The 23,759-nt window shown below is 49.6% G+C and overlaps 1 protein-coding gene across 6 annotated transcripts in view; it reads right to left on the reverse strand.

Moving 5' to 3' along the window:
- Window positions 1-2,811: 2,811 nt before the first annotated feature.
- LYN (LYN proto-oncogene, Src family tyrosine kinase) overlaps window positions 2,812-23,759 on the reverse strand; it is a 105,756-nt gene continuing 84,808 nt past the window's right edge. For all 6 annotated transcript variants that reach the window (XM_032470296.1, XM_032470300.1, XM_032470299.1 and 3 more), the window contains 3 exons: window positions 11,731-11,884; window positions 9,220-9,351; window positions 2,812-4,216 (listed from right to left, as the gene is read on the reverse strand). In XM_032470296.1, coding sequence (XP_032326187.1) covers window positions 4,014-4,216; window positions 9,220-9,351; window positions 11,731-11,884 — 489 coding nt within the window. In that variant the 3' untranslated portion in view covers window positions 2,812-4,013. The remainder of the gene's footprint in view (window positions 4,217-9,219; window positions 9,352-11,730; window positions 11,885-23,759) is intronic.

The following is a 23,759-nucleotide window of genomic DNA, read 5'->3' on the forward strand; positions in this document are numbered from 1 at the left end:
TATAGGCTGTATTCACCCTACTCACTAGGAGTTCAGGTTTTTTTTTTTTTCCTGCAGAAATGTTTTTTGATTAAAGGTTTCTTCTCCAGTGCTCACTGAGGGTTTACCACCAAACATTCAGTGTAGTCATTGTACTGACATTTTAAGAAAACACAAAAACAAAAACAAAGCCTTAAATCAAAACCACAGCTGACCCTGAGGGTAGCAGATAAGGGCTTAAGGCCTCGTGGAAGCCCCAGCATGAGAGTAATTTAAAAAATTCACAGGCTCTTTCCTTGCTTTGTGACATGCATGGCCTTCGGGTGCTATAAATAAAGCCACCTTTGATTCCGAAAGTCCAGTGTTGACCCTGCACATTGGCCAACACCCGACACGTCTTTCCAACGGCCTGGAGACGGAGGCCACCAGGACGGCCCCTGTCACTTCCAGATGTCAGGGAAACACTCAGGGCCACACGGTGACCGTCCTGGGACCCTGGGACGTGCTGGGCACTCACTCCTACTGGGAGCATTTAGAGTCATAAGAACACAGGAAATTAAACGGGAAGGCTTCCTTCCTACACGTCTATCAGGTTAGAGCTTTCTGGGATAAACTTCTATCAGTTTAATACAACTTCATGTATGAAATGGAGCGCACATGTTATGACAGCATTTTATTCAGAATCGTAGTCTCTGTGAGTTGTCCTTTTAAGAAGGGTGAGTGGTGAGATGAATTCTTGCGTGGCTTTTCTCCCCAAATTAAAGTTACTCAGAAGAAGCTTCCCCCCCACACCCGTGTGGACACCAGTGGAGCATTTTGTAAGTAATTCCTCTGCCCACTTAAAACATCCAGCTGCGTCAGAAGATTCCACTGTAGAGGTGTTTCATTTGTGTAGTTTTGTGAGGAAACGTGAAGAGAAGCCAGCCTATTCCTTGCGTGGCCTTGAACACATCGGGTGTTCCAGCTGTCCGGACCTTCAAGGCTTGTCGTGTGAGTTCAAGGTAGTTTTTTAAAAAGTGCCGAAGCACAGAAGCGAGCGCTGAGAGAATGGTGGGCGTGTTTACAGTTGTCATTCTCATCAGGAAGAATGCCAGGCCATCCTCGCGTTTTCTGGGAACTTCAGGTAGTCAAAATGTAGACACAGCGCTGACGTCTCACTCAGCCGGCAGAAGCAGACAGTGAAGGCCCTGAGGGGACGGGGGGGTGGTGTGAGGTCGCCTGAGAGATGCTCTGCGCTGAGAACACAGGAAACTTGGGTGTGGAACGTGGCAGGTAAAGTCATCGGGGCCGGGGGCCGAGCCTTCGGGTGAGCGTTTTTGAACTCAGTCGAACGTGTCAGATGCTGGTGGTTCATTACTGAGAGGCTCTGAGCAGCTACTGTCTGGGTCTGTAGTTTGAGCAAAGGGAAAGCCAGCACCACAGGCAAAGTCAGAAATGAGCTTACGCTTGCGTTCCAGTGCCCTGGATCCATCCCGCTGTGCAAACAAATAAATACGGTCCCTCCTTTGATCAACCCTCCTATGCTCTTGGGACAGAAGCCAAGGCTTCGGTGGCGTAGGGCATCCTCTGCAAGAAAGCGGGCGTGCGTTCCCGGTGGGGTTCCCACAGCACCCAGGGAGGCCAGCTTGGAAGGGATACAGGAGCTCCAAGCGTCCCCTCCTCCTGGGGACCCGTGTCAGGCCTGTGAGCTCTCCTTCCTGATCCTGAGAAAGGAAAAGGCACCTTTTCTCCTCCTTCCTCCTCGACTCCCACGTCCTCTTTGGGAAAAGGGTTAAAGAGAAGGTCTCGCTTTGAGCAAATCTCAGGGGCAGCTCTGCAGCCCGGGCGTGCATCGCACTCCCCCTAAATTCACAAGGAGCTTCTCCAGCACACTGGCAGCTCCCCCACCGCCCAGCACCCCTAGCTGCAGAGCAAAAGGCAGGGTCTCGGGGGCGGGGTGGGGGTGAGCATTCTGATTTTCAAGTTCCCGATCATGTCCTAGATGTGAAGCTGGGAGCCATCCTGCAGACCACCGGGGACCCCAAGGTTACACAAACCCCTCCCCAGCGCGTCAGGAGCCCTAACGGTGCAGGCTGCCCGCTGAGCACCACGTGGCCGGGCACACGCCCAGAGGGAGCCAGGAGGCCCAGCGTGATGGGCGGAGGGGACGCTCGAAGCCAAGGAGCACAGACGTGATCTGAGGGGGTAAGTTGAATGTAAAATGGCAAAAGGAAGCAGAACTGAGATGAAAAACGATGCATTTAGTGATTTTCCAGAGGCTTCTTTTTGCTTTAGGGACTCTTCATGCCTTCTCCCCATGTAAGGTGTCGGGTCACAGGTGTGACTCTGAAGTAGAGTGTGAGCGGGTGGGTGTGTGTGGAAGATGTACCCTCGTGAATCAGGACTGAGCGCAGACGTCCCATGATGACCTAACCGTCTGCCTTTGTGAAGATGGCTCTTGTGCGTCGAAAACTTTAGGATATTTTTTAAAGGATTTTTTTTTTTCAAAAAAGGTCATACAGGAAAAGAAGATAAAATTTAGGGAAAAGCAGAATATTTTATGCCTTTGTCCAGGCACCCAACACCTAGCCAACACATGCACAATGAAGCTGTAACGGTGCTGGCTAAGCCTATTTGAAACCAAATCCTGTTTGCCTCCCGTGAAGGGAAGATCTGGTGTCCAGGCCATCAACTCCTCAGTTCTCCGATCTGGAAACCCTCAAAGGATGGCGGGAGAACTTGCCCACATGTTTTTAAGCGATGTAACAAATGGAATCCCCTCTCGTTCCACCCCCGGTTGGTACTCATGTTTACACTGACAACAGTCGGAAACATTAAAAACCAGCAAAAAGCTTGAGGTGTGATTGGGCCAGGTGTATTAAAATAAAATCAAATAGAAATATTAGGTATATACACAACAGCGTAAGTGACACGTGATGTGATAAAGCATTTTCCATTCAAAGCCTAGAGGAGAAGAATCTAACAAACGCAGCATCTTGTACCCCCAGCACCCGGCGGAGTCGAGCCTCCTTGTTACTTCTCTTCCTTTGTCTGCTTGTATAAATAGTCTCACACACACCTCACGCAATTTGGAAAAGATCGCTGAATCACGAAAATAAGCCTCAATTCTGGCATTTCTATTTTCTAGAGAAGGCTACAATTAACATTTGTTCATGAAAATAATGTTCAGAATCACTGGAAGCAATAAAGAAAATTCTTGAGTTCTGTAAGGCCCTAGAAGGTTCTGCAAAGATTAGAATCTTTTTGTTCTCCCAAACGACGTTATCCAGAAAAGTCTGTATCTAGGAAATGGTGAACTTGAAAAGCTGGACTGTTAAGAATACTCCGTCTTAAGGCAGGGCACGTTCCTGAGGCTCCCGCCCTGGGCGGCCCGGGCGGGCCGGGCCTCGGGTCCCCGGCACTCAGCAGGGCAGGCCTGCGAGCCTGAGAGGGCCACCCCAGCCCCCCAGCGGGGCTCTGGGCGGTCTCCCCCGAAGGAAGGGAAGCGTTTAAGTCTCGGATTTCAGGGAGGTCACTGAGGTCTGGGAAAGACACTGAAGCTTCTGACTTCACCTGCAAAATCTAACAGGTTGGATTAGTAATTAAAAAAAAAATTAGCTGAAGCATAAAGAAAAATTCAAAGAAGTGTCACAGCAAATATCTGGTTATTGTACTTTTATAAATGAGGTTAGTTCTGCTCCTGGTTGGGAATTACTGAAACGGCCTATGAACCTCTGAGTCACCCATCCCCGTGTAAACAAAGGCAGACGTGGGTGCATTCTGGTGGCCCGGGGTGTTTTCTTCTCGGAAGCCTGTGCCCAGATGTTGGTCTCACAAAGCCAGATGGCCGCGGGGAGCGGTCCAAGCTGCACGCCAGTGGCAATGGCTCCTGAGGAGGGGAGGCAGCCTTCCCCGGGGGGAGAGCTCTTCCTGAGTAACTTAGCCTCCTGCACGGGAAGCAGGGGTGGCAGGTGACCCCAGCACGGGAGATAACTGGTCCACCGGGGGCTGCTCCTTGCCCCGCCGTCCCCGCGGGGCTGAGGGTCTCCTGCGCTCTAAGGCTGCTGCTGGTACTGGCCCTCCGTGGCTGTGTAGAAGTCGTCCAGGACGCTCTGCAGGTAGTCGAACGTCGGCCTCTCCTCTGCCTTTTCTTTCCAGCACATCTTCATGATGTCATAGAGCTCGTCTGGGCAGTTCTCCATGCGGGGCATCCTGTAGCCCTGCGACAGGGCGGTCATCACGTCGGCGTTAGTTCTGCCTGAGAAAAAGAAAAACCACGTACCATTTAGAAACCTGACCGAGGCTCACGCGTTGCAGCGGTGCCCACATCCTGAGTCCTCGGCTGAAAGCAAGCTTTGGAGGCTGTCGTGGGATGAACTGTGTTCCCACCCTGCAGATTCCTATGCTGAAGGCCTAGCCCCAGGACTTCCGCTTGTGACTGTATTTAGAGGTAGGGCTTTTCCAGGGGTGATCCAGGTAAAAGGAGGCCTTTAGGGTGGGCCCTAACCCCACCTGACTGCCATCCTTATAAGAAGAGGAGATTAAGACACAAAGAGACACCAGGGGATGCCTGTGCACAGAGGAAGGGCCAGGGAGACACATGGACAAGGCAGCTGTCTCAAGCCAAGGACAAGCCTGAGGAGAAGGCCACCCTGCCGACACCTGGATCCTGGACTGTGAGAAAATACATTTCTGTTGTTTGAGCCCCTCGGTTTGTGGCATTTTGTTACGGCAGCTCTAGAAAACTGGTCCAGAGGCTAAGGACATTTCCGTAAGCAACTAAATACTATAAACGTTAGCACAGAGGGGCTCATGACGGCATGCAGTTGCCAACGTGAAAACAGGCGAACATGGCAGGTAGAGCGCAAAGCAGGTTCTCCTTAACGACACGACGACACTGGACTTGGCAGACCTCTTGAATGAACTACTCAAGCGTGATCCTAACACTTAATCTCAATGTCTTTTCTTAGCTTTTTTCCAGCTTCATCGTGTAATGCATATACCAAAAAAAAAATCACTTGCACAAACATTATCTCATACCGATGCTGTTTAAAAATCAGCTTTTCATTGTAAGTTTACTTTAAAGGAGTCAGGATCCTTAGGGCAGCTAGACTGATTCCTTAATAATTTTCAAACTGTCCTAGGCTTCAGTTCAGGCAGGGCCAGAGCTCGCCACGCTGCGGGAAAGTGTGCAGCCTCAACCGCGCGCACAAGGGACCAAGGTGCCCGCTACCAGGAATCTACAGGGCTCAGCAAGAGCGCTGATCCTGGAGGATGGATTTACTAGGTCTCAGGGCAGCTCAGAAGCTGAACTGTTGATCATCGATACTGAGAGTAGCTTTAAGGAAAAAAAGATCATTTTAAGAATGGTTTCCCCCATTATTAAAGTGGGTACTGAAATTGGCTCACTGAGCAGTTTTACCAGTGCTTCCCCGCATCTGGGTGTCTTGCCTGTTTTTGTGGACACCTCATTCTGCAGGGTCATGCGCTCCTCTCGGAAGGAGCTGTATCTCATGCAGAATATTTTCACGTTGAATGTGTATAACGTCTGGGGCATGAGGAACTCTGTTCATCACAACCGTTTCCTCCCCACTGCCCTCTCCTTCCCACCGCCGTCCACTTTACCCTGGTGGTCACTGGACATTTTCAGAAAGAGCTGGAAGCTTTACAGAATGTCTCTTACTAGGTTGGGAACAGAACCTTCTTTTGAATTTATTCTCCAATCCGTGTTTTTCAAATCATGAGTCACTATCTATTTGAGATCAACAAATCGATTTTTAGGGAGCTACTGGTAATTTAAAATAGAAATGAGAATAAAACAGAAGAGATCAGAACGCACGGCAGGTAGTAAAAGTCAGTGTAGGTTTTGTGAAACTTCTGTTTTATACATGGAGTGGGTGTCTGTCTGTTTCTTACCATGGGTCACGATCAATGACCTCTGAATTCCTCTGCCCTTAAACTAACCTTTCTTCTTCTAAAGACACAGTGACTGAAGGTTCCTGCCTGGATTTAAACCCCTGAAAAAAAGACACATTTATTTCTGTCTTGGAAGAGCCCTTGTTTTTACAATGGAAAGATCCAAGCAGATCTTACCATCCTTAAGATCTCTTGAAAGTTGTTTACATGGTTCATTCATTTTGCTCAAGTCTACTTCTGAAACATCACCTTCGTATTTGTGGAGCTGGAATGTTCTAACTGGAACACTTCACTTGATTCTCATTGCTTGGAGCCAAGGATTCGATGTGCATCACTTTTTTAGCTCGGGTTCTGGTCTCCATAAATGACGTGGCCACCGCGTTGCCCTGGCTCCTGAACCAGCCAAGCTCACTTGGATAAACTGGCTTACCTTCTGTGGGCACGTTCTGACCTTTTATGCAACATGGGGTTGTCCAGGAAGGAGGCGAAAGACATTCCTAACCAGGTTGGCCTTTGGCCTTTCTCGGGCTTCCTTGGCCACACTGCAGACTTTTTTCTTCCTTGTTCTTAAACGGTCTCCTAATCTGAAGAACTCTCTCAGTGATGCAGATAAAGACCAGGCGTGCTCCCCTGCCTGTGGAATCTGACTGACTAAGAGGCCTAAAAAGAAGGAAATGTGACGTCTGTCTTTTTACATTCAAGTCAACCAGGCAAATAAATAAGGCTATCAGCTGACAAATCTGATGGAAGAAAGAAAAAGAGGAGGAGAGAGACCCTGACCAGATCCCTGAGGTTAACCCGGTACCAGCCTGTTGCTGAAGAAAGCAAAAACGCCCACCGCTGGGGATCAGATTTAAAGAGAAGCGAGCTCATATTCCGTCCTTGCTTCTTGCAACAAGCGTTTAGTGAGCACCTACTATGGGCCACGTGCTGGCACTGAACTCAGAGAGACAAAGAGCATTAAGACGGAGCCTTGTCCTCAAATGGCGCGCAGCCCAGCGGGAGGAGCCCCAGGAGGGGAGGGGCAGGAAGTGACAGCTAGAGTTGGGAGGGATGGGCAGTGGCTTGAAGTTGGTGGAAGAGCCCAGGAAGGAGAAGAATGCAGTAGAGCAGGGACTAGAAAAGGGAAGAGATCAGAAAAGCCTCAGCAGCCGGGCACACGGGCGCTCCAGGGACAAAGGGAGCCTGTGTGTGCGCGGGAGGGAGAACCGGCCACCACGGACCAGTCTCCCACCCACTGGGACTTCCAAAAGGGCGAATTATTTTTATTCAAGCATTTGCAGCAGGATGTGTTTCCGGGTTCTGATTCACACATAGCTTAAGAAGCCGGCTGTATCTGGCAAGGAGCAGCCAGAAAAGACATGGTGCTTCAGAAACTTTTGTCATTTTCCAACTTCCTTTTTCTCTCTGTAAGAGCAAAGCAAAACAAAACCCCAACCGCAGAGACCCCTCTATCTTCTTTAGCAAAGTTCTCTATCATTACAATTTTGCTTTTAAGGTAGTGCAGTAAGGGTCTTTGGTCCCACCTCCCTTGTCCCCTTGAATTCATCCCCAAACCAAAAGAGAACAAGAAGCAGAAACTTGAACAGCATCTTTGATGTAAGCAGAAGATGCCTGCCAGCCAGAGGCAGAAGTGGCCAAGCCTGAAGAAGGGACGTGAAACCAAGTGCCGGCCAGGGAGGAGCTGATGGCGGGACGTTTCATCACCGCACACGGGGCCGAGGTCCGCGCCACAAACAGGACTGGGCCCAGGGCCCACCTGGCGGGAGCCCCAGGGTGACACTGGAGTATTTTCTCATCCTGGGCACTGAGCACAGTGGGCGAGGTCTTGGGAGGCGCACGAGTCCAGGGTTCAGGAGCAGCTCCGCCGGGAGCTAGGGATGCGGTTCTGGGCAAGAGTCCCCTTCCTGGAGCCTTGGGACCTCACCTGTGTGCCACCGTGGGCATGTCATGCATCGCACAGCACAGCAGGTATCGTAGTGTATATGTGTATCATCTGAGTATATAAGCTTTCTCAATAGACAGCTACACGTACAGATTACAGACATGGATACATGATGCCAGACATCCGGGCTGATCAAGAAATATTTCCCCTATTTTACAGTAGTGCTACTCATTAACTTCAGAGTCCAGAGCAGAGCGGCAGTCAGACTATGAAATCCTGGCACCAGAGGGGTTTCAGGGGATGGTCCGCCCACTGTGCAGGGGTCCCTCCCGCTGCCCCGCCCCGGGGCCCTGGCGTCTCCACGGCTCACCCGCAGACCGCGTCCCTGCTCCGTCCAAATGCCTCCCGCTTCCTGCCGAGTCAGGTGAGAGGCTCCCGCGTGGCCTCTGAGGCTCTCATCCGCTCCACCCAGCTCCGTGCCTCCTGCCCTGCTCTGGGCTCCAGGCACTGGCGGTCTCCCCTGGGCGTCACCAGCCCCCGACAGCCCCCAGGCTCCCTGTGTCAAGTCCCTGCTGCTGGGACCACTGCTTAGAACCAGCAACCCTCCCCTTCCCCGCTCCGACCACCAGGCTCCCTCAAGGCGTGCTCCCCCCAGACTGTCCGCGTTGTCGGTGATTACTGCCCGGGATGATTGTCCGTCTCGCCCTGCTCGAATATTAGCTCCCAGGGCGGGAGCTGTGACCACAGCATCCGGGCACCTCCGGAGGGCCTGGCACCGTCAGGGATCTTCTCAGTGAGGAAACGATTTAAACATGAAAGATTTAATGTTAAATTGGCTGTATCCATTGACTTTGTTAAAAGCCAAACATTACCAGGAACATGAAGGCTTTGGGGAAATCCCTCTCCTTACACGCGTGGATCCTGGAAAAAGGGAGGGCTGGCGGAATCTGGCCCCAAGGGTGTTGGGGATCTGGAAATACTGAATGATGTCCCCACATCAAGGAGGTTAAAGACCTGAAGAATCTTCCGCTCATAAACACAGGTGGTTATTTCCTGAAGAGGCAGGGACTCCAAGGTCCTCTGTACAAACCTCTGCTTCAAAACTAACCAAAGAGCATTAGAAATCCTCACTTCTAGGTCTGCTTCCTCCTCCGTGAGGGGCCCTGCTTGGGGGTAACACCTGTGTCTAATCCTCTACCCCGTCCTCATTCCGCAGCACCTGTGACGACTCAGTGGTGGAGTTAATTAGTGAAGAAAAGAACGCGCACTCAATCGGACAGGAGGGCAGGGAAGTATCTGAGCACGTTTTAGAACCACGTCCACTGGAGACAATCAGAACAAAGCTCCGGCACCAGCCTCATCCTGAGCTTCTGGATGTGGGCTTGTCTTTTTCTGCCTCCCACCACTCAGCTTCTTTTGCACACGTACCGCATGACTGGAAACAGGTGAGGAGACCATACCTGGGTAGGGAATCTTCCCGTAGGTGACGATCTCGTACAGGAGAATTCCAAAGGACCACACGTCAGACTTGATGGTGAAGCACCCGAAGTTGATGGCTTCTGGCGCCGTCCACTTAATGGGGAATTTAGCACCTGGGGAGACGACACGAGGGTCTTACTCGGGTCTCTGAGCAGAAACAAAAAAGCCATGGGCACGTGGCCCTCACACTTTCCCTCTTTTTGGGAAAATTTTAATGCTTTATTTTGATTAGGTCACAAAGACACACAGTACAAAATAGAGACGAGACAAAAAGTTATACTCAGAATGTCTGGCTCCCTCCTCGTGGGCACTTCCCTCTTAAGAAGCAAAGTTTCCCGTGCGCCCTCCCAGAGACACCACTACGAGCCCACCTGAAACATGAAGGACACGACACAGACTTAGCCTGTCCATCTGTCCCTCAGCACCAGCCCCAAAGTGTGTACCCTTAGTGTTCAAATCTTCTCTAACAACCCACAGCATGTTTACATGGAATATATGTGTTTCTTGATGTGTATATTCTTGTGGATAAGTCTCTTGAAGCCAATACCAATGGGGATTTACTCCAAACTGTACTGTCTCAGGCTTACACTTGTAGGACCAAACATTATTCCACAGTTAGGGATCCGGCAGGGTGATGATCTGCCAGAATGAGACATCGATGAAACTAGGTTTCACATGAGAAGCTGGCACGGCTAAGGGTAACAGAGCCATGGGTCACATCGAGGGGCACACCTGACCGGGGAAATTCGCGGGGTCACCTGGAGAGAAGCAGGGACTCGGCACAGGCTGTCACTCCTACACCTTGGAAAGGCTACGGGCGTCCACTAAAGACTTTTAAATTTTCAAATATATGTGCCTTTATGATGCCTTTGTTTCAGACATTTTTGCAGAGTCAAACCATGAGTATGTGACCCTCACACAGGGTCACCTAAGCACAGGGTGGTGCCTGGAGAGGGCGGGGCCAGGAGAGGGCGGGGCCTGCTTGGGGCGGGGCCGGGAGGATCAGGGCCTTGGTTGGGGGCGGGGCCGCCGCTGAGGACCTAGGGGCCCCCACAGCGCTGCAGGGGTTTGAATCCCCGTTCTGCTGTTTCCAGCTGGGTGTGACCCCGGCAAGTCACTTGCTGTCTTTGTGCCTTCCTGGCACCTCCATCCACAAGATGAGGAAACAGCAGGATGGCCAGGGTTGCTGTCAGGGGTAAGGGGGCGGACCTGCATGCTGCGCACAGTGCGAACACCGAGGAGGTAAGTACCAGCGCCTTCGCCCGGAGGTGGCCCACTGTTCCCGAACCCGAGTTGTCTGCACTAGGCCGCCCGACTCGCGTGAGAACAGTTACCTTTGTGAGGCTCTAGGCTTGTGAAGTTCTACAAAAAAGGTGATAAATTCCCAAGCATGCACTCAGAGGCCAACCTCCTGGGGGCGAGGCCTGGCTCCCCCACTTGCTGACGGAGCTCAGAGGCGGCTGAGCCTTTCCTTCTCCTCACCTCTAAGGTGTGGAAGAATAATAACAGTACTGATCACGTGGGGGGGCTGCACGGACGGTGAGACAAGGACTCAGGACAGCAGCTGCCAGGCTCACTGCGGCTGCTTCTCCCCACACTGCTCTCCTCCACCTGCCCTTTTGCTGGAGGTGACCAAGGCCAAGGATGGATTATAATTCACCTGCAAGAACCTACGCTTGAGGCAGAAGAAGAACCACCTTAAACACAACGAACGCAGAGGATGCTAGACAAATCAAAACGGGGATTTTAATCTCCGTCCCCTCTACAAGTCCTGTGGACACCTTCCGGAAATAACACATTGGGGTTAAAATAATCCTTGCTTAACAGTTCTTAAGAAAGTGCTTGGCTCTTTCGGAAGAGAGAAAGCACTGTGAAAAAATTCACTCAGTGTTCATGGGGGTGACCATCAGAATCCTCAGATCATGAGCAGCACGAGCGGACTGTCCACAGGAGAGGCCGGGGCAGCCCCAGGCAGGACCGGCAGCAGAACGCAGGGGGCCGGCAAATGGATGCCTCCGGAACATGGGGAAATACAGGAGCGTGTTTTCTGCAGCGTTACACTTACTTCTGCGTGTATGGTAATTTCCACGTTTTAATCTGTGGTTAAAAGCCCAGGATATCGAGTACAGAATCACCGCTACCAGCACTGTCTCTATAGCTAAGCAAAGTGCACGTCATCGTGTGGGTGAAAGGCACTAACGCGCTACATAAGCAAAGAATCGTGATCTCGCCAAATCTCTTTCTGTTTTGCCTTGCTTAACTGAAATACGAATGAGAGCATTTGCGGATTTTATAAAAGTATCACGTAGAGTTCATCAGGCGAGTAATTTTTAAAAACAATTATTAGAATAAACCACAAACAGCAACCATGGTACATTTTGAATACTGGACCAAAGGCGTTCTTTTTTAAGTGATGACTATAGTAATTGCTTTGCTGAAAACAAAATAAAACTAAATGACAACCAAACACGTCAGGGTGGGTGGGGACGCACCTTCCCTGGCCGTGTACTCGTTGTCCTCGATGACCCGGGCCAGGCCGAAGTCCGCGATCTTGCACATGAGGGCCTCGGAGACCAGGACGTTGGCGGCGCGGAGGTCGCGGTGGATGTAGTTCTTCCTCTCGATGTACGCCATTCCCTCTGCGATCTGGAAATGAAGACGAAAGCCAGACGCCTCTGAGTCCCTGAAACCCTTCCAGCTGTGTTATCCTGATTGTTCAAGTTTTAAACACGGGGGGAGGGTACAGCTCAGTGGTAGAGCAGGTGCTTAGCATGCACGAGGTCCCTGGTTCAATCCCCAGTCCCTCCACTAAAATAAAAACAAACACCTAATTGCCACCACCCCCAAAAAAGAAACACAAGAAAAGAAATTTTTTAGGTTTTTCAAACAATGGGTAAATTATCACCTTTTTGAGTTCTTTCTGAAATAACTGTCCCCCAAGTTTCCTAGGATGGTAATCACGTCTCAACATGATCATTTAAACAGCAGCCCATCTCAGCCTTTCTCAATGCGTGCAGTCTTTTTAAGACTCTACTAAATTCCTGCACGTAGACGTGAGGACCCCAGCGTTTCAAACGAAGAAACAGCTGGGGAGAGTGACGCGGTAACACAAGTAACATTACGGGGTGTCAGGAACAGGATGTCTGTGGTCAGCAGCAGCACCCTGGCTGTCAGGTCAGCCCACCACCCACAGGACCGGCTCTCCGCACTCGCTCTGCACAGTCCCTCCAGGATGTCCCGAAAGCGTCCCCCAGACACGGCACGACAGCAGGAGAGAATCAATGGTTCAAACTAAACAATGAAACAGGGAGGGTGAAACGACTGCTCATTGCTCACTAGCAAGTCCGGCCTTTAAGGAGTCAAAATAGGATCCTTAAGGAAGACAGTACCACATTATAAAGATAAGAATCAAGAAGGAAGGAAGGGAGGGAGGGAGGGAGGGAGGGAGGAGGGAAAAACCAAGTAGTGCATCTGGCGAGCAGGAAGAGGGAACACGGATTAGGATTATGTCACACAGGAATGAACGTCTTCTGCAGGGTCGGCCTGGATCCCAGGTGGCCCGCGTGGAGGACCTGACCTCCCCCCAACCTTCTTACTGCTCAGTTCTAGGCTGGTTTCGGCCAGGCTGTGTCGCTTAGCAAAGGCTTAACTACACAGCCTGGAACACCGTTCCTCCCCTCTTCTGCCGAGAGGGCCTTCCCTGAGCTCCTCTGGGATAATTTCTCTCTAGACCCACCCCCAGCAGTCAGTTTGTACAAAAACCATTCGCACCTACTGACCACAGCTTTGCTGTGACCTTGATGCTGCTCAGTGTGCTTACAGCTGCCCTGCCGTCCAGAAGCCACAGCTCACGTCTTTTCTGACCTCACTTGGCTCTACTGGAAACTTCAACCATGTCACCACACCTCTTTTCAGAGCCTGAGAAAGTTCTTTGGTAAATGTGCCGGGTTTTCCTATCACCAGGATGCTCTGTGGTTGGCCGTCTGATGCAGGAGTTTGACAGATGATGATTCTGTGGCCAGAGAGTCTGGCGGATAATAATCAGTCTACACCGGGTCAGGGTCAAAGTCCCGGCAGCCCAGAGGTTCGCGTGTGACCAGCAGCAAGGGTGCCGTCTTGAACGGAGAAAACCAAGACTCCGGAAAAACAAAGAGTTCTGAGTGTTTTCTTTAGCAGAAATGACAATCTGATCACGGACGCCTTTTGTGACCCGGAGGTGTGGCACTCAAGCGGGGCAGGTAAAGTGGAGAAGACCTGGCTGTGTGACGCCCACCTGGTGGACTCAACAGTCTCTGCCTGGACGGCCGGGCTGGGCCAGCCCTCACGCCCATAACCTACTACTCGAATCCTTTCTGCAAGTCCAACCAGGTCACTCTCTGCATAAAACTAGCCTCCGGACAACGTCTGAACCCCTTAACAATGCGTCTAAGCCCCTGCGTGGCCGGCCCCATCAGCCCTCCACCTCCAGCCATGACTACCTCCTCCCGGACCCCTGGCTTCCACACCTGCCCCCTTCGCCTGGCTGTTCACCCTGCAGGTCTCAGGGGAGATGGCCCTTCCTCCGAGAGTCCTCGCCTGCCCCTCTTTCTCCTCTGACGTGTGCGATCTCAGGGCCCCGGCTCCTCACCTGTTCACCTGTCTATGGTCATCACAGGAATGTAAATCCTCCGGGCACATTCCTGTCCTCGGCTCGTCTGTAACATTCCAGTGACTGTCTACAAACTGGGCCAGGAGCCTGGAGAGCTGCAGTTGGCTGCAGTCCCAACACAGGCTTGCGCCTGCAGCAGACGGTGGCGGTCAGGGACCCGCTGGACCAGCCTCTAGGGTGTGACCGACCACTCGGATGAGCACTGGGGGCCCCAGGGACTCACATCTTTTTCACCCTTGGTGTTGGATTTGAGTGATCAGCTCATTAAAAGTGTTCTGGGCGCTTGTCGGTAAGGCGTTTATCATGCTCGCCCGAGTTCTGCATTTACACGCATCCAAATGCATTTTTTCACATGATTCTCTGAAATAACAACAGACCTGCAACCAGCCCCGTTTACTCTGGCTTCCTTTCCCACGTCAGAGTGCTTTAAGGAGCTTATACTCCAAATTGTAACACTAGCATTCACCAAGACCAAGATTCGGAACCCCGGCATCCACCCGGGTGACAAACAGACGTAGAGCAAAATCAAAGCTTTCAGATAAGGGCTTGATTTGAGACCGCGAAAGACTACAATTCTCTTCTTATATAAAAACTATTATTTCCCTGGTCTACGTGTATTGTTCTTTCTTGGTTTCTTTTTCTTTCTTTTTAAACCTTAATCCTTTTTTGGGGGGTTGTATTTACTTTGGGTAAAGAGAATCCGGCTCTATTTCGCAACAGCAGGAAGAAATCAGAGTGGCCGATGGAATCTAGTATCAACTTTTCTCGCACAGAATACATTCTCTCTCCCGCAGGCCACTCAGCCAACAGTTGTCAGCTCAGCAGGAAGAGCTGTCGCATAAACACGTCACCCCCAGGCTCAGCCGTCCACGGGGACCCGGAGGAGAGGAGCGCCCGCCCCCCACTTTCTAATGCTCCGTTAGCTCAGAAAGGTGGATTGGAGAAGGAGTTCTGTGGAGTTGCTCCGGTCTGGTGAGGACAGAATCTGATTCAGGAGATCGCTCTGTGCCACAGGCATTTTATGTCAATGGTGATGATAAAAGGCAGGTGGCTGATGGACAGGTAGGTAGATACATAGATGGATGGGTAGACAGACATTAATAAGCGCTGTGTCTCCTGCCACTGATTGAGCACTTTTAGGTACCAGACACTGTTGTACGTCCTTTACACCCAATTCATGTTTCATCTGAGCAACAAATCTATCAGGCTAGGTTGTATTTCCATTGTACATGTGCAAATGAGACTTAGAGAGGTGCGAGAAGACGCAGAAAGCCAGAGTGGAGGAGACAGCCAGGCCTTACACCGGACTGTCTGACCGCCACACCACATCCCACAATGTTCCATCTGCAAGAGAGCTCAGTATGGGACAGGTGCTCCTGGAACTCACATTTCTCCCCGAGAAAGAATATTGTCTTACTGAGGAGAAAGAAAAATGCTTTTGACGCTTCCTCCCAGAATTCACTGTTGTTAAGCCCAAATTTCACCCCTCAGAAAAGCTATCACAAACTCTCCTCGGGTCAAGCTCGGGGTACCCGTCTCAGGAAGGACACGCAAGCTTCGTGTGGGTTCTCTTTGTCTAGAACAGTGTTCCTCAACCTTTTTTCACTATCACCCCTGCAAAGGAGAAAAATTTAATTAAATTAGAAATTTTAAATTAAATACAAAGAAATAAGATTCTGTCCGGTAGGTCTGAGCTTTGGAGGGCCACAAACCATTGTAATAGCCAAGATTTTCTCATCCGCCAAGAACCACTTTCCATTCCCTTGGGGGCAATCTTGCCCCATTTTGAAATCTTAGTCTAGATGCTAAATTGAGCAAAGAAGGTATAAAACCAATTTTTCTCTGTGACTCAAAAGAGGGGAGATGGATGGTGATATATTCTTGGCTTGAATGAAGTTAACACTCAGAATGAAAATAACCAGGCTAAAATTAAGTAGGGAAATATTCTTTCATTCAAATAGCCCTCTATATCGCGGAAAAAAGCAATAACTGTCTTTCTTTTTGGAAATTTGATGGGGCCGAGATGAGATTACTTTCCTAGAGTCAAACCACAGGTTTAGTGCAATGGTTCGGAAGTGACTTCAATTTTCCTTCTATGCATTTAATGGGTAAATTGGGTTTTAACCCTTATGATGGTATTTCTTACCTCTGGCTGTGTACCCGGGCACCTTGTCTTAACTCGGGCCTCGTCCTGAATCACCCAAACCTCCATCTCTAGGAGTGGGCCTCCCAGGCCTCTGTCACCTTCTGGGAGCTTGACTCTGACCCTGACTTATTCAATCAGACCCTGAACTTTAACAAGCTCTCTGGGCGACCTGCAGGCACACTGAACTCGGACAAGCCCTGCGTTAGATCCAGCACTTTCCAACTCTAGCTGTTCTAGGGTTTAAGGCTCTAGATGGATTGGAACAAAACCTCAGTCTCGGCCTCAGGAGCGGATGCATGGTTGTCCTCAATGCAGGGAAAAAGAAGTCCTGATACAACTCAGCTGAAGAAAAAGAGAAGGAATCAGATGCCCCCAGGCAGCAGGAACGAGTCCGGGGTTGGCGGGGCGCGGGGTGGAGGACACACGGGGGCTGGGGGGGTGAAGGGCCAGGTGACAGTGGTACAGACTAGTCCGAGTCCATCGGGGGCTCGGAACCTGTGTCGAGCCTCTGGTTTTCCTGTAACTTAGGGAGAAGGACCTCAGCCTCACAGCTCGGAGGTAGGGGACCTGGTGCCTCTCCCTCCCTCTCACGGCTCTGGGGCGGGGCCATTACTTAGGGGGGCTGAGAAACTGATTTCACTTTTCAGTTTTAAATCATCTGAGGGATCCTCTACCTCTCAGGCCACGCCAGCATCACGATGCCACACTCAGTGATGTATGCACACGTGAAAAGCCTGACTTTCTAAACCACCTGCCAACGCTAAAGAAGAACCGAAAATGTCTTCTGTCTCCACGTGCTCTTTCCAGCTCTGTTACAGAGTCTGTGTGTGAAGCTGCCGGAAATTTGAAGTAACAGGCACCTCTATTACCTAAAATGAGAATAATAATTATACAAGGAGACAGTGCCGGCGGGTTAGTCTTCTGGGCTGAAAGCTGACTGATTCAGATGCGCTGCTCGTTCTCTTCAGCGCAAACAGCGTGGCCAGCGCGCACGGCCCAGTTCCTCTTTTTGTACCTTCAGTGGAAATACACGGTGACCTGTCCCCCCTTTGATGCTTCTGGGTGCATCTGTGCACGCGTGTGTGCATGTGCGTGTGTGACGCTATCCTGGGAGGACAGAGAGGAACCACTCGGTAAGTGAGTTGAACCACCGGGATCCCAATCAGAGCCAGTTACCCCACTGGGTTCTGGTGAAGCTCCAGGCATCTAGCACCCAGTGAAAGTTCTCGGCACAGAGAAGATATTAAAAGTGATGTCTCCCTGGAGAGAGGTCAGTCTTCTCTCCCTAGGTGCTAACTAAGCAGACCCCAGCCTGGGGGCATCGTCCAGGGAAGCCTTTCAACCTGCCAGTCAGCTTCCCAGCCCGGGACCCGACAGGGCTGGAAACACACGTGTGACCAAACAGACAGCTCTGACCCCAGATACGGGGGACCTGCCACTCTCACTGCCGGTGCGGAGGGGAAGTGCTAACCTGCCCATGGACGTGCCCTTAGGGACCCACAGGCACTGTTTCCTCCAAGTTGAGGTGACCCCGGCTGATGGGTGAGCTGCCTCGGGGTGGACCTCCTCAGACCCTGCTAGCATCCCAGAGGATGATCACGGACACACCCTCTACCTGGCAGTGCTGCCAGTGTGGGCTTGTTTTGGGTATATCAGTATCTGCATACATGACATTACACACACACACGTGAGCACACAGCACACAAATACACACAAACCTATGAGAAGCCTCAGAACCCCAACATTTCATAAAGCATTACAGCGTCTGCTCCTTCCACTCGCCATTCGCCACACGCACACGCACGCACCCACACACGCACCCACACACAGCACACGCACTCGCGAGCATGCACGTGCACGCACACACACACGCACGCACACGCACACACACGCATACACATTTACACAGGCACTTGCTTATGATGGGCAGGGTGGCGACAGAACACAAACCCACAGTCCTATTGCTTTGCAGATACATTTTTTTCCCAGGGTATGAGGTCAGAAATGTTAAATCAGAGCAAAGGTGGGCAGTGGGTATAGCTCAGTGGTAGGGCACGTGCTTAGCACGCATGAGGTCCTGGGTTCAATCTCCAGTACCTCCATTAAATAAATAAATAAACCAATATATGTATGTTCATGTATAGCTGAAAAATTGTGCTCTACACTGCAAATTGACACATTGTAAACTGACTATAACTCAATAAAAAATTTAAATAAATAAATAAACCAAATAAATAAACCTACCTTCCCCTCCAAAAAAAAAAAGTTCCCAGAAGCATCTGAGTTGAGCATTTAAATTCCCTCTCCAATATCTGTGTGTAAGTAAAAAGTCTGCTCCTCTTCCCCAAGTGAGGAGGAGACACTGGGAGTGGTCTCCACTGATGTGCTCACGCACCCCTGCCAGGACCGCTCTGCAGAAGGCAACTCAGGACTCTCCTCGTTCGTCATCAGATACATTTACTGAGGAGGGAGTTTCCAGTGACCCTCCAGAGAGTCACAGGATGCTATACTTGGGGCAGGAGATCCCTAACACCACACCCTGTGGGTGTATATAAGACAGACTTATTTTATGTGGAATACAATTCTAGAGAAAATAATCTCAGTTACGCTGTACACACCAAGGCAGAGCTCAAATAACCCCCCTTATACATGAGCTTTCCTGCCGGCAGCGACCACAGAGGTCAACGCGGGAAGAGAAGGGAAATACCACATGATACCACTTACACGTGGATCAAAAAAAATGACACAAATGAACTTATTTACAAAACAGAAACAGACTCACAGACATACAAAACAAACTTATGTCTGGGAAGGGATAAATTGGGAGTTCGAGATTTGCAGATACTAACTACTGTACATAAAATAGATAAACAACAAGGTCCTACTGCACAGCACAGGGAACTATATCCAAAATCTTGTAATAACCTATATTGGAAAACAATATGAAAAGGAATATGTACGTATAACCGAGTCACTGTGCTGTACACCAGAAACTAAAACCACACTGTAAATCGACTACATTTCAATTAAAAACAAAAAACAAAAAAAGAAGCCCCACCAGGAGCTGTGGCCACCGCATCCCACACAGCCTGCCCCAGCCTCCCGCCAGGAGCTGGGGCTCTGAGCCGCCAGCAGCGTGCCCACGCACGTGCTCCACAGACGCCTGCTCAGCGCCCGGACGCGACAGTGTCACCATGGGACCCTGTGGGACGTTCTGACACACAGCAGGAGGTCTGCTGCGCACGTGTTGCTTTAGAGTTCTGTGTACACCGGCATTCCTACCACTATTCTGAGAAACGGGCAAGGAACAGGCTATCTTGCCCAGTGAGGGGTTTTCTATCTTAATGAGAAGAACCCACATTTGAGTCAGATGATGGAAGGAATAAAAGAATGAAGGAACCTAACTGAGGGACTCGATGTGATCTCTCAAGCAAAGCTAAAATCTCCCCCGGGAAGAGAAAATCTCTCCCCCTGAATGAGAAACTAGAACTGAAAACCCAACCTGTCTTCAAACTGGCTGGTTGGAAAACATTTGTCATCGAGACAAGCAGTGAGGGAGATCGCACGGTGAAACCTGCCAGAAAGTGGGAAGGCGTAAGAACCTGCGGCTCTACCCGTTCTAACAGGCATTGTTTGCCTCACTCTCTAGATGTGTATTTTCTTCCTACACGTGGGAGAAGCAGACTTCAAATAACTAATCATTTTCAAAAGCTCTAGGAAGCCTGCACAGTAATAATAATGCTAACATCAGTAAGTTGGAAGCAAACAAATGGGTAAAACCTGCAGTCACCCTGATGGGTTCTCAGGTCTCTCTGAAGCTCCTCTGTACCAGGCAGCCCCTGGGGTCATTCCCAAACTGACCTGAAAAGACCGCTTAAAGGCAACAGGAAAATAAAATGTAACGATAACAGGGAGCTTTCAAAAAGAAAGTTTAAGTGAGAACACATCCTCCTCGGCACCCCAAAAACGACAGCATTTGTTTAATAGCACTTGATACTGTTTATAGAAGCACTTTTCTGTCTCTTTATAGTCATTGACTCTCCATCCTGGATCCCTAACTTACTAACTCATAATTTGGATAGAGGAAGATATGGACTAGAGAGCTCATTCATTCCTTGTTATGTTTTGGGGTCAAATAAAATGTTTTAGCTTTGTTGGGTTATTAACATATTCTTCTATATTCCTCTTTTCCAAGAAAAATTTCTAAGAAATAATGAAGTCTGTTGCTATAATGGTGATGATGATGGTGGTGATGGTGGTGATGGTGGTGATGATGATGGTGATGGTAATGGAGATAATGATGGTGATGATGATGGTAATAATAGTGGTGATGGTGATGATGATAATGGTGGTGATGGTGATGATGGTGGTGATGATGATAGTGATGATGGTGGTGATGATGATAATTGTGATGATGGTGATGATGATGATGATGGTAATGATGATGGTGATAATGATAACAGCTGCCATGTATGGGCTGCTTACTCTGCCCAGGCACCTTGCCAGGCACCTATAATCCTTAAAACAAGTCTATGAAGTAGCCAATATTCATAGTAAAGATGAGAAAGCTGAGCCTTGGAGAAGTTAACATTCTTCCTAAAAGGACTAGATTTGAATCCAAATGTGGCCAGTCCCACCACCTGTGCTCTTAACTATTTATCCATACTAGCTTCTTCCTTTAAAAAGAGCTACAAACAGTAGAATGCTCACAAGTTAACAGCAGGAAAAAGGAAAGAAAGGAGAAATAATAACTAGATCACCTCAAAAGTGGCCAAGTTAAAGTTTGCAGTCTGCAGTACCTTCATAGCTCAAAGATGGGGGCAGATTTTGACATACACAAACTTAGGGCTGGGGAGATTTCTGTGACTGGTCAAATTTTAATCAATCCAACAGCATGCAAGGATCCACCATGCCTAAGGGAGACACGATTTCCACAAAGACAACTTCACTGAACAGTCATGTTTAAATCAGTAAGTTTCCCTGAAAGAGATTCACCTTCAGTTAGCAAAAAATGAAGAAAAATTAGTCAACTAATTCCCATAGACTTTCTCTCACAAAAACTTATTGGACCAGTTCACATCCATTAGGATGGCTATTATAAAAACAAACAAAACAAAACCCCCAAAACAGAAAATAAAAAGTGCTGTTGAGGATGGGGAGAAATCGGCACTCTTGTGCACTGCTGCTGGGGATGAAAAATGCTGCAACCATCATGGAAGTCAGAATGCATGTTCCTCAAAAAATTCAACATAGGATTACCGTATGATCCAACCATCCATCCACTCCTGGGTATATATACCCAAAGCAACTAGAAGTAGAGATTTGTAAAATATCTAACAGATATTATTAGTAAACACCTGTTCGTAGGAGCAATATTCACAACAGCCATAAGGTGGAAACAGCTCAAGTGTCCCATCAACAGATGAATGAAAACACAAAATGTGGTCTATACAAACAATGGAATATTATTCAGCCATAAAAAGGAAGGAAATTCTGGCACGTGCTACAATATGGACGAACCTTGAGGACAATATGCTAAGAGAAATCAGCCCATCACAAAAGGGCAAATACTGTATGATTCCAGGTACTTAAGAGTATGAAATTCACAGAGGCAGAAAGGAGAATGGTGGTTGCCATGGGCTGGTGGGAGAGAGGATACGGAGTTCACGTGCAATGGATACAGAGTGTCAGTTCTGCAAGATGGAGATAGTTCTGGAGAAGGATGGTGGTGATGGCCACACAACAAAGTGAATGTCACTGAACTGTGCACTTAAAAATGGATGAAATGGTAAACTTTATGTTATGTGTATTTTACCACAATTGAAAAATAAAATTACCCTGGGAACTTCCAGCTGGAGCAAAGCAGTAACAGAAAGTGGCAAAGGCTGCTCGCTGCAGGGGGGGTGGCCAGCGCCCATCACACACACCTGCGCACTGTGCTTGAGACCAAGGAGACGGTTTGGCAGCTCGCCGCGGGATCCTGGATGGGGACGCCCATGCACACCTGGGGGGACCAAACCAAACTGGGCGGCGGTCAGGGCTCCTCCCGTATCAATTCCTCCCAGGGGCAGCTCCTCAGTGTAACCTCAGATAGACCTGGCCGCGTTGTGAATGCACAACTGGAGATGAGCAGGAAGTAGGGCGATGACTAGCGACGCCTTCGAAGATAGTCAGACAGTTGTGGCTTCAATCAGAGCCTTAGAATGAGTCATCTTGGGTTTTATACAAAAAGGGGGCAAATTTCTTCTCAAAAATCTCAACTTTTCCACTTTCCAAAATGGCGATAATGGCAGCGAGCTGGGAGAGCCCCAGATGAGACGGAAGAGGAGACCGCGAGGCTGCACAGTGCAGGACAGATGTTAGTGATAACTATTACCGATCATAATGCTGCTGCTATTAATAGTCGCGATCTGGTCCATCCTGGTGAAATGACAGGCAGGACAGCTGATCTCAGAGCCGAGGGGTGGTCGGTGGGGAGCTGCCCCGGCCTCTGTGTCCCTTCTGTTGAGTGGCTGCCATCACCCCTGGGATGTGAGGGGGCCCGGACCCCATGTCCGCTGATGAGGCTCCCTTAGACCAGCTGCCTGAGGCTGTGAAGGTGTGACCTGTTGACAATCACCACCCCCCCAGTGGATCAGGAAAGGGACCCCCCACTCAGCACACCGGGACAGGGCAGTGAATAAATGACACCGCGGGTAGCAGTCTCCTTTGCTCACCATGTGCTCTTCCACATCAGTTTCACTGCTATCATCTACGTGACCCACCCTGATCTGCGGCTAAGGAGCCACGCTTATCACCCTGAAAGGAGAAGAAGGAAGCAAAACGTTCTTAACTTATCCCAGGGATGGAGAAACAAGACAAGAGCCGTTGATTCTTCTGTCTGGGCTTTTGCGAGACAGAGGAGGTATGACGCTGAGGAGGACGGCGACCTGACAGCCGAGGGACAGTTCCTCGGACCACACGCGCAACTGTGCTCAGTGAAAACAGGCTGTGACCGTCCAGAGACTCGAACGTTCCTGCTCCGATCCTGTTACCTGGCTACGGGGGGATGAGGAAGCAGACGCAGGAAGTCAAGCTTTGCGCACAGAAACGTTTTGCACTGGTATTTATATTAGTGGAAAAGTGGAGATTCCCTGAATGTTCATCTACAAGGGACTGTTAGGGAAATCACGACACAGTCGTAGGAGCCGCATGTTACACTGTAACAGGTACACACGCGTTTGTGGAGAGTTTTCAGTACAATGAAAAACTATAACACTCAGCTTGAGACATACAGAACAGCACGTATGGCACAGGCACAACGAGTAATGAAAAGAACAATTAAAAAGGATGAATGATGATGAACTAATGCACAAAATGGGCGAAGAGCTTAATGAAATAGGTTCCAGAAAAATAAACGGCAAACAAAGAAGAAACATAGGAAAAGATGCTCGATCCCACCCATATTAAATGAGCACAGATTACACTACGGAAATACTAAATCTGACCTATCAGACTGGGTTAGAGAGTGTTAACAACACCCAGTCTGGGCAAGAGGATAAAACAAAAGGCACTCTCATTTTCTGGCAAGACTCTGAGGAATAGCCATCACAATTTAAAATGTATACACACTTCTGGAAATGTAGATCTGCAACGTAGAATTCACCCTTCGAACACACTTGCACACGTGTACAAACACATACAGGGAAGGATCCTCACCGTACACTGTTTGTTACAGTAAAACCCAA

This window comes from Camelus ferus, chromosome 29 (assembly GCF_009834535.1).
Source record: "Camelus ferus isolate YT-003-E chromosome 29, BCGSAC_Cfer_1.0, whole genome shotgun sequence".
Lineage (NCBI taxonomy): Eukaryota > Metazoa > Chordata > Mammalia > Artiodactyla > Camelidae > Camelus > Camelus ferus.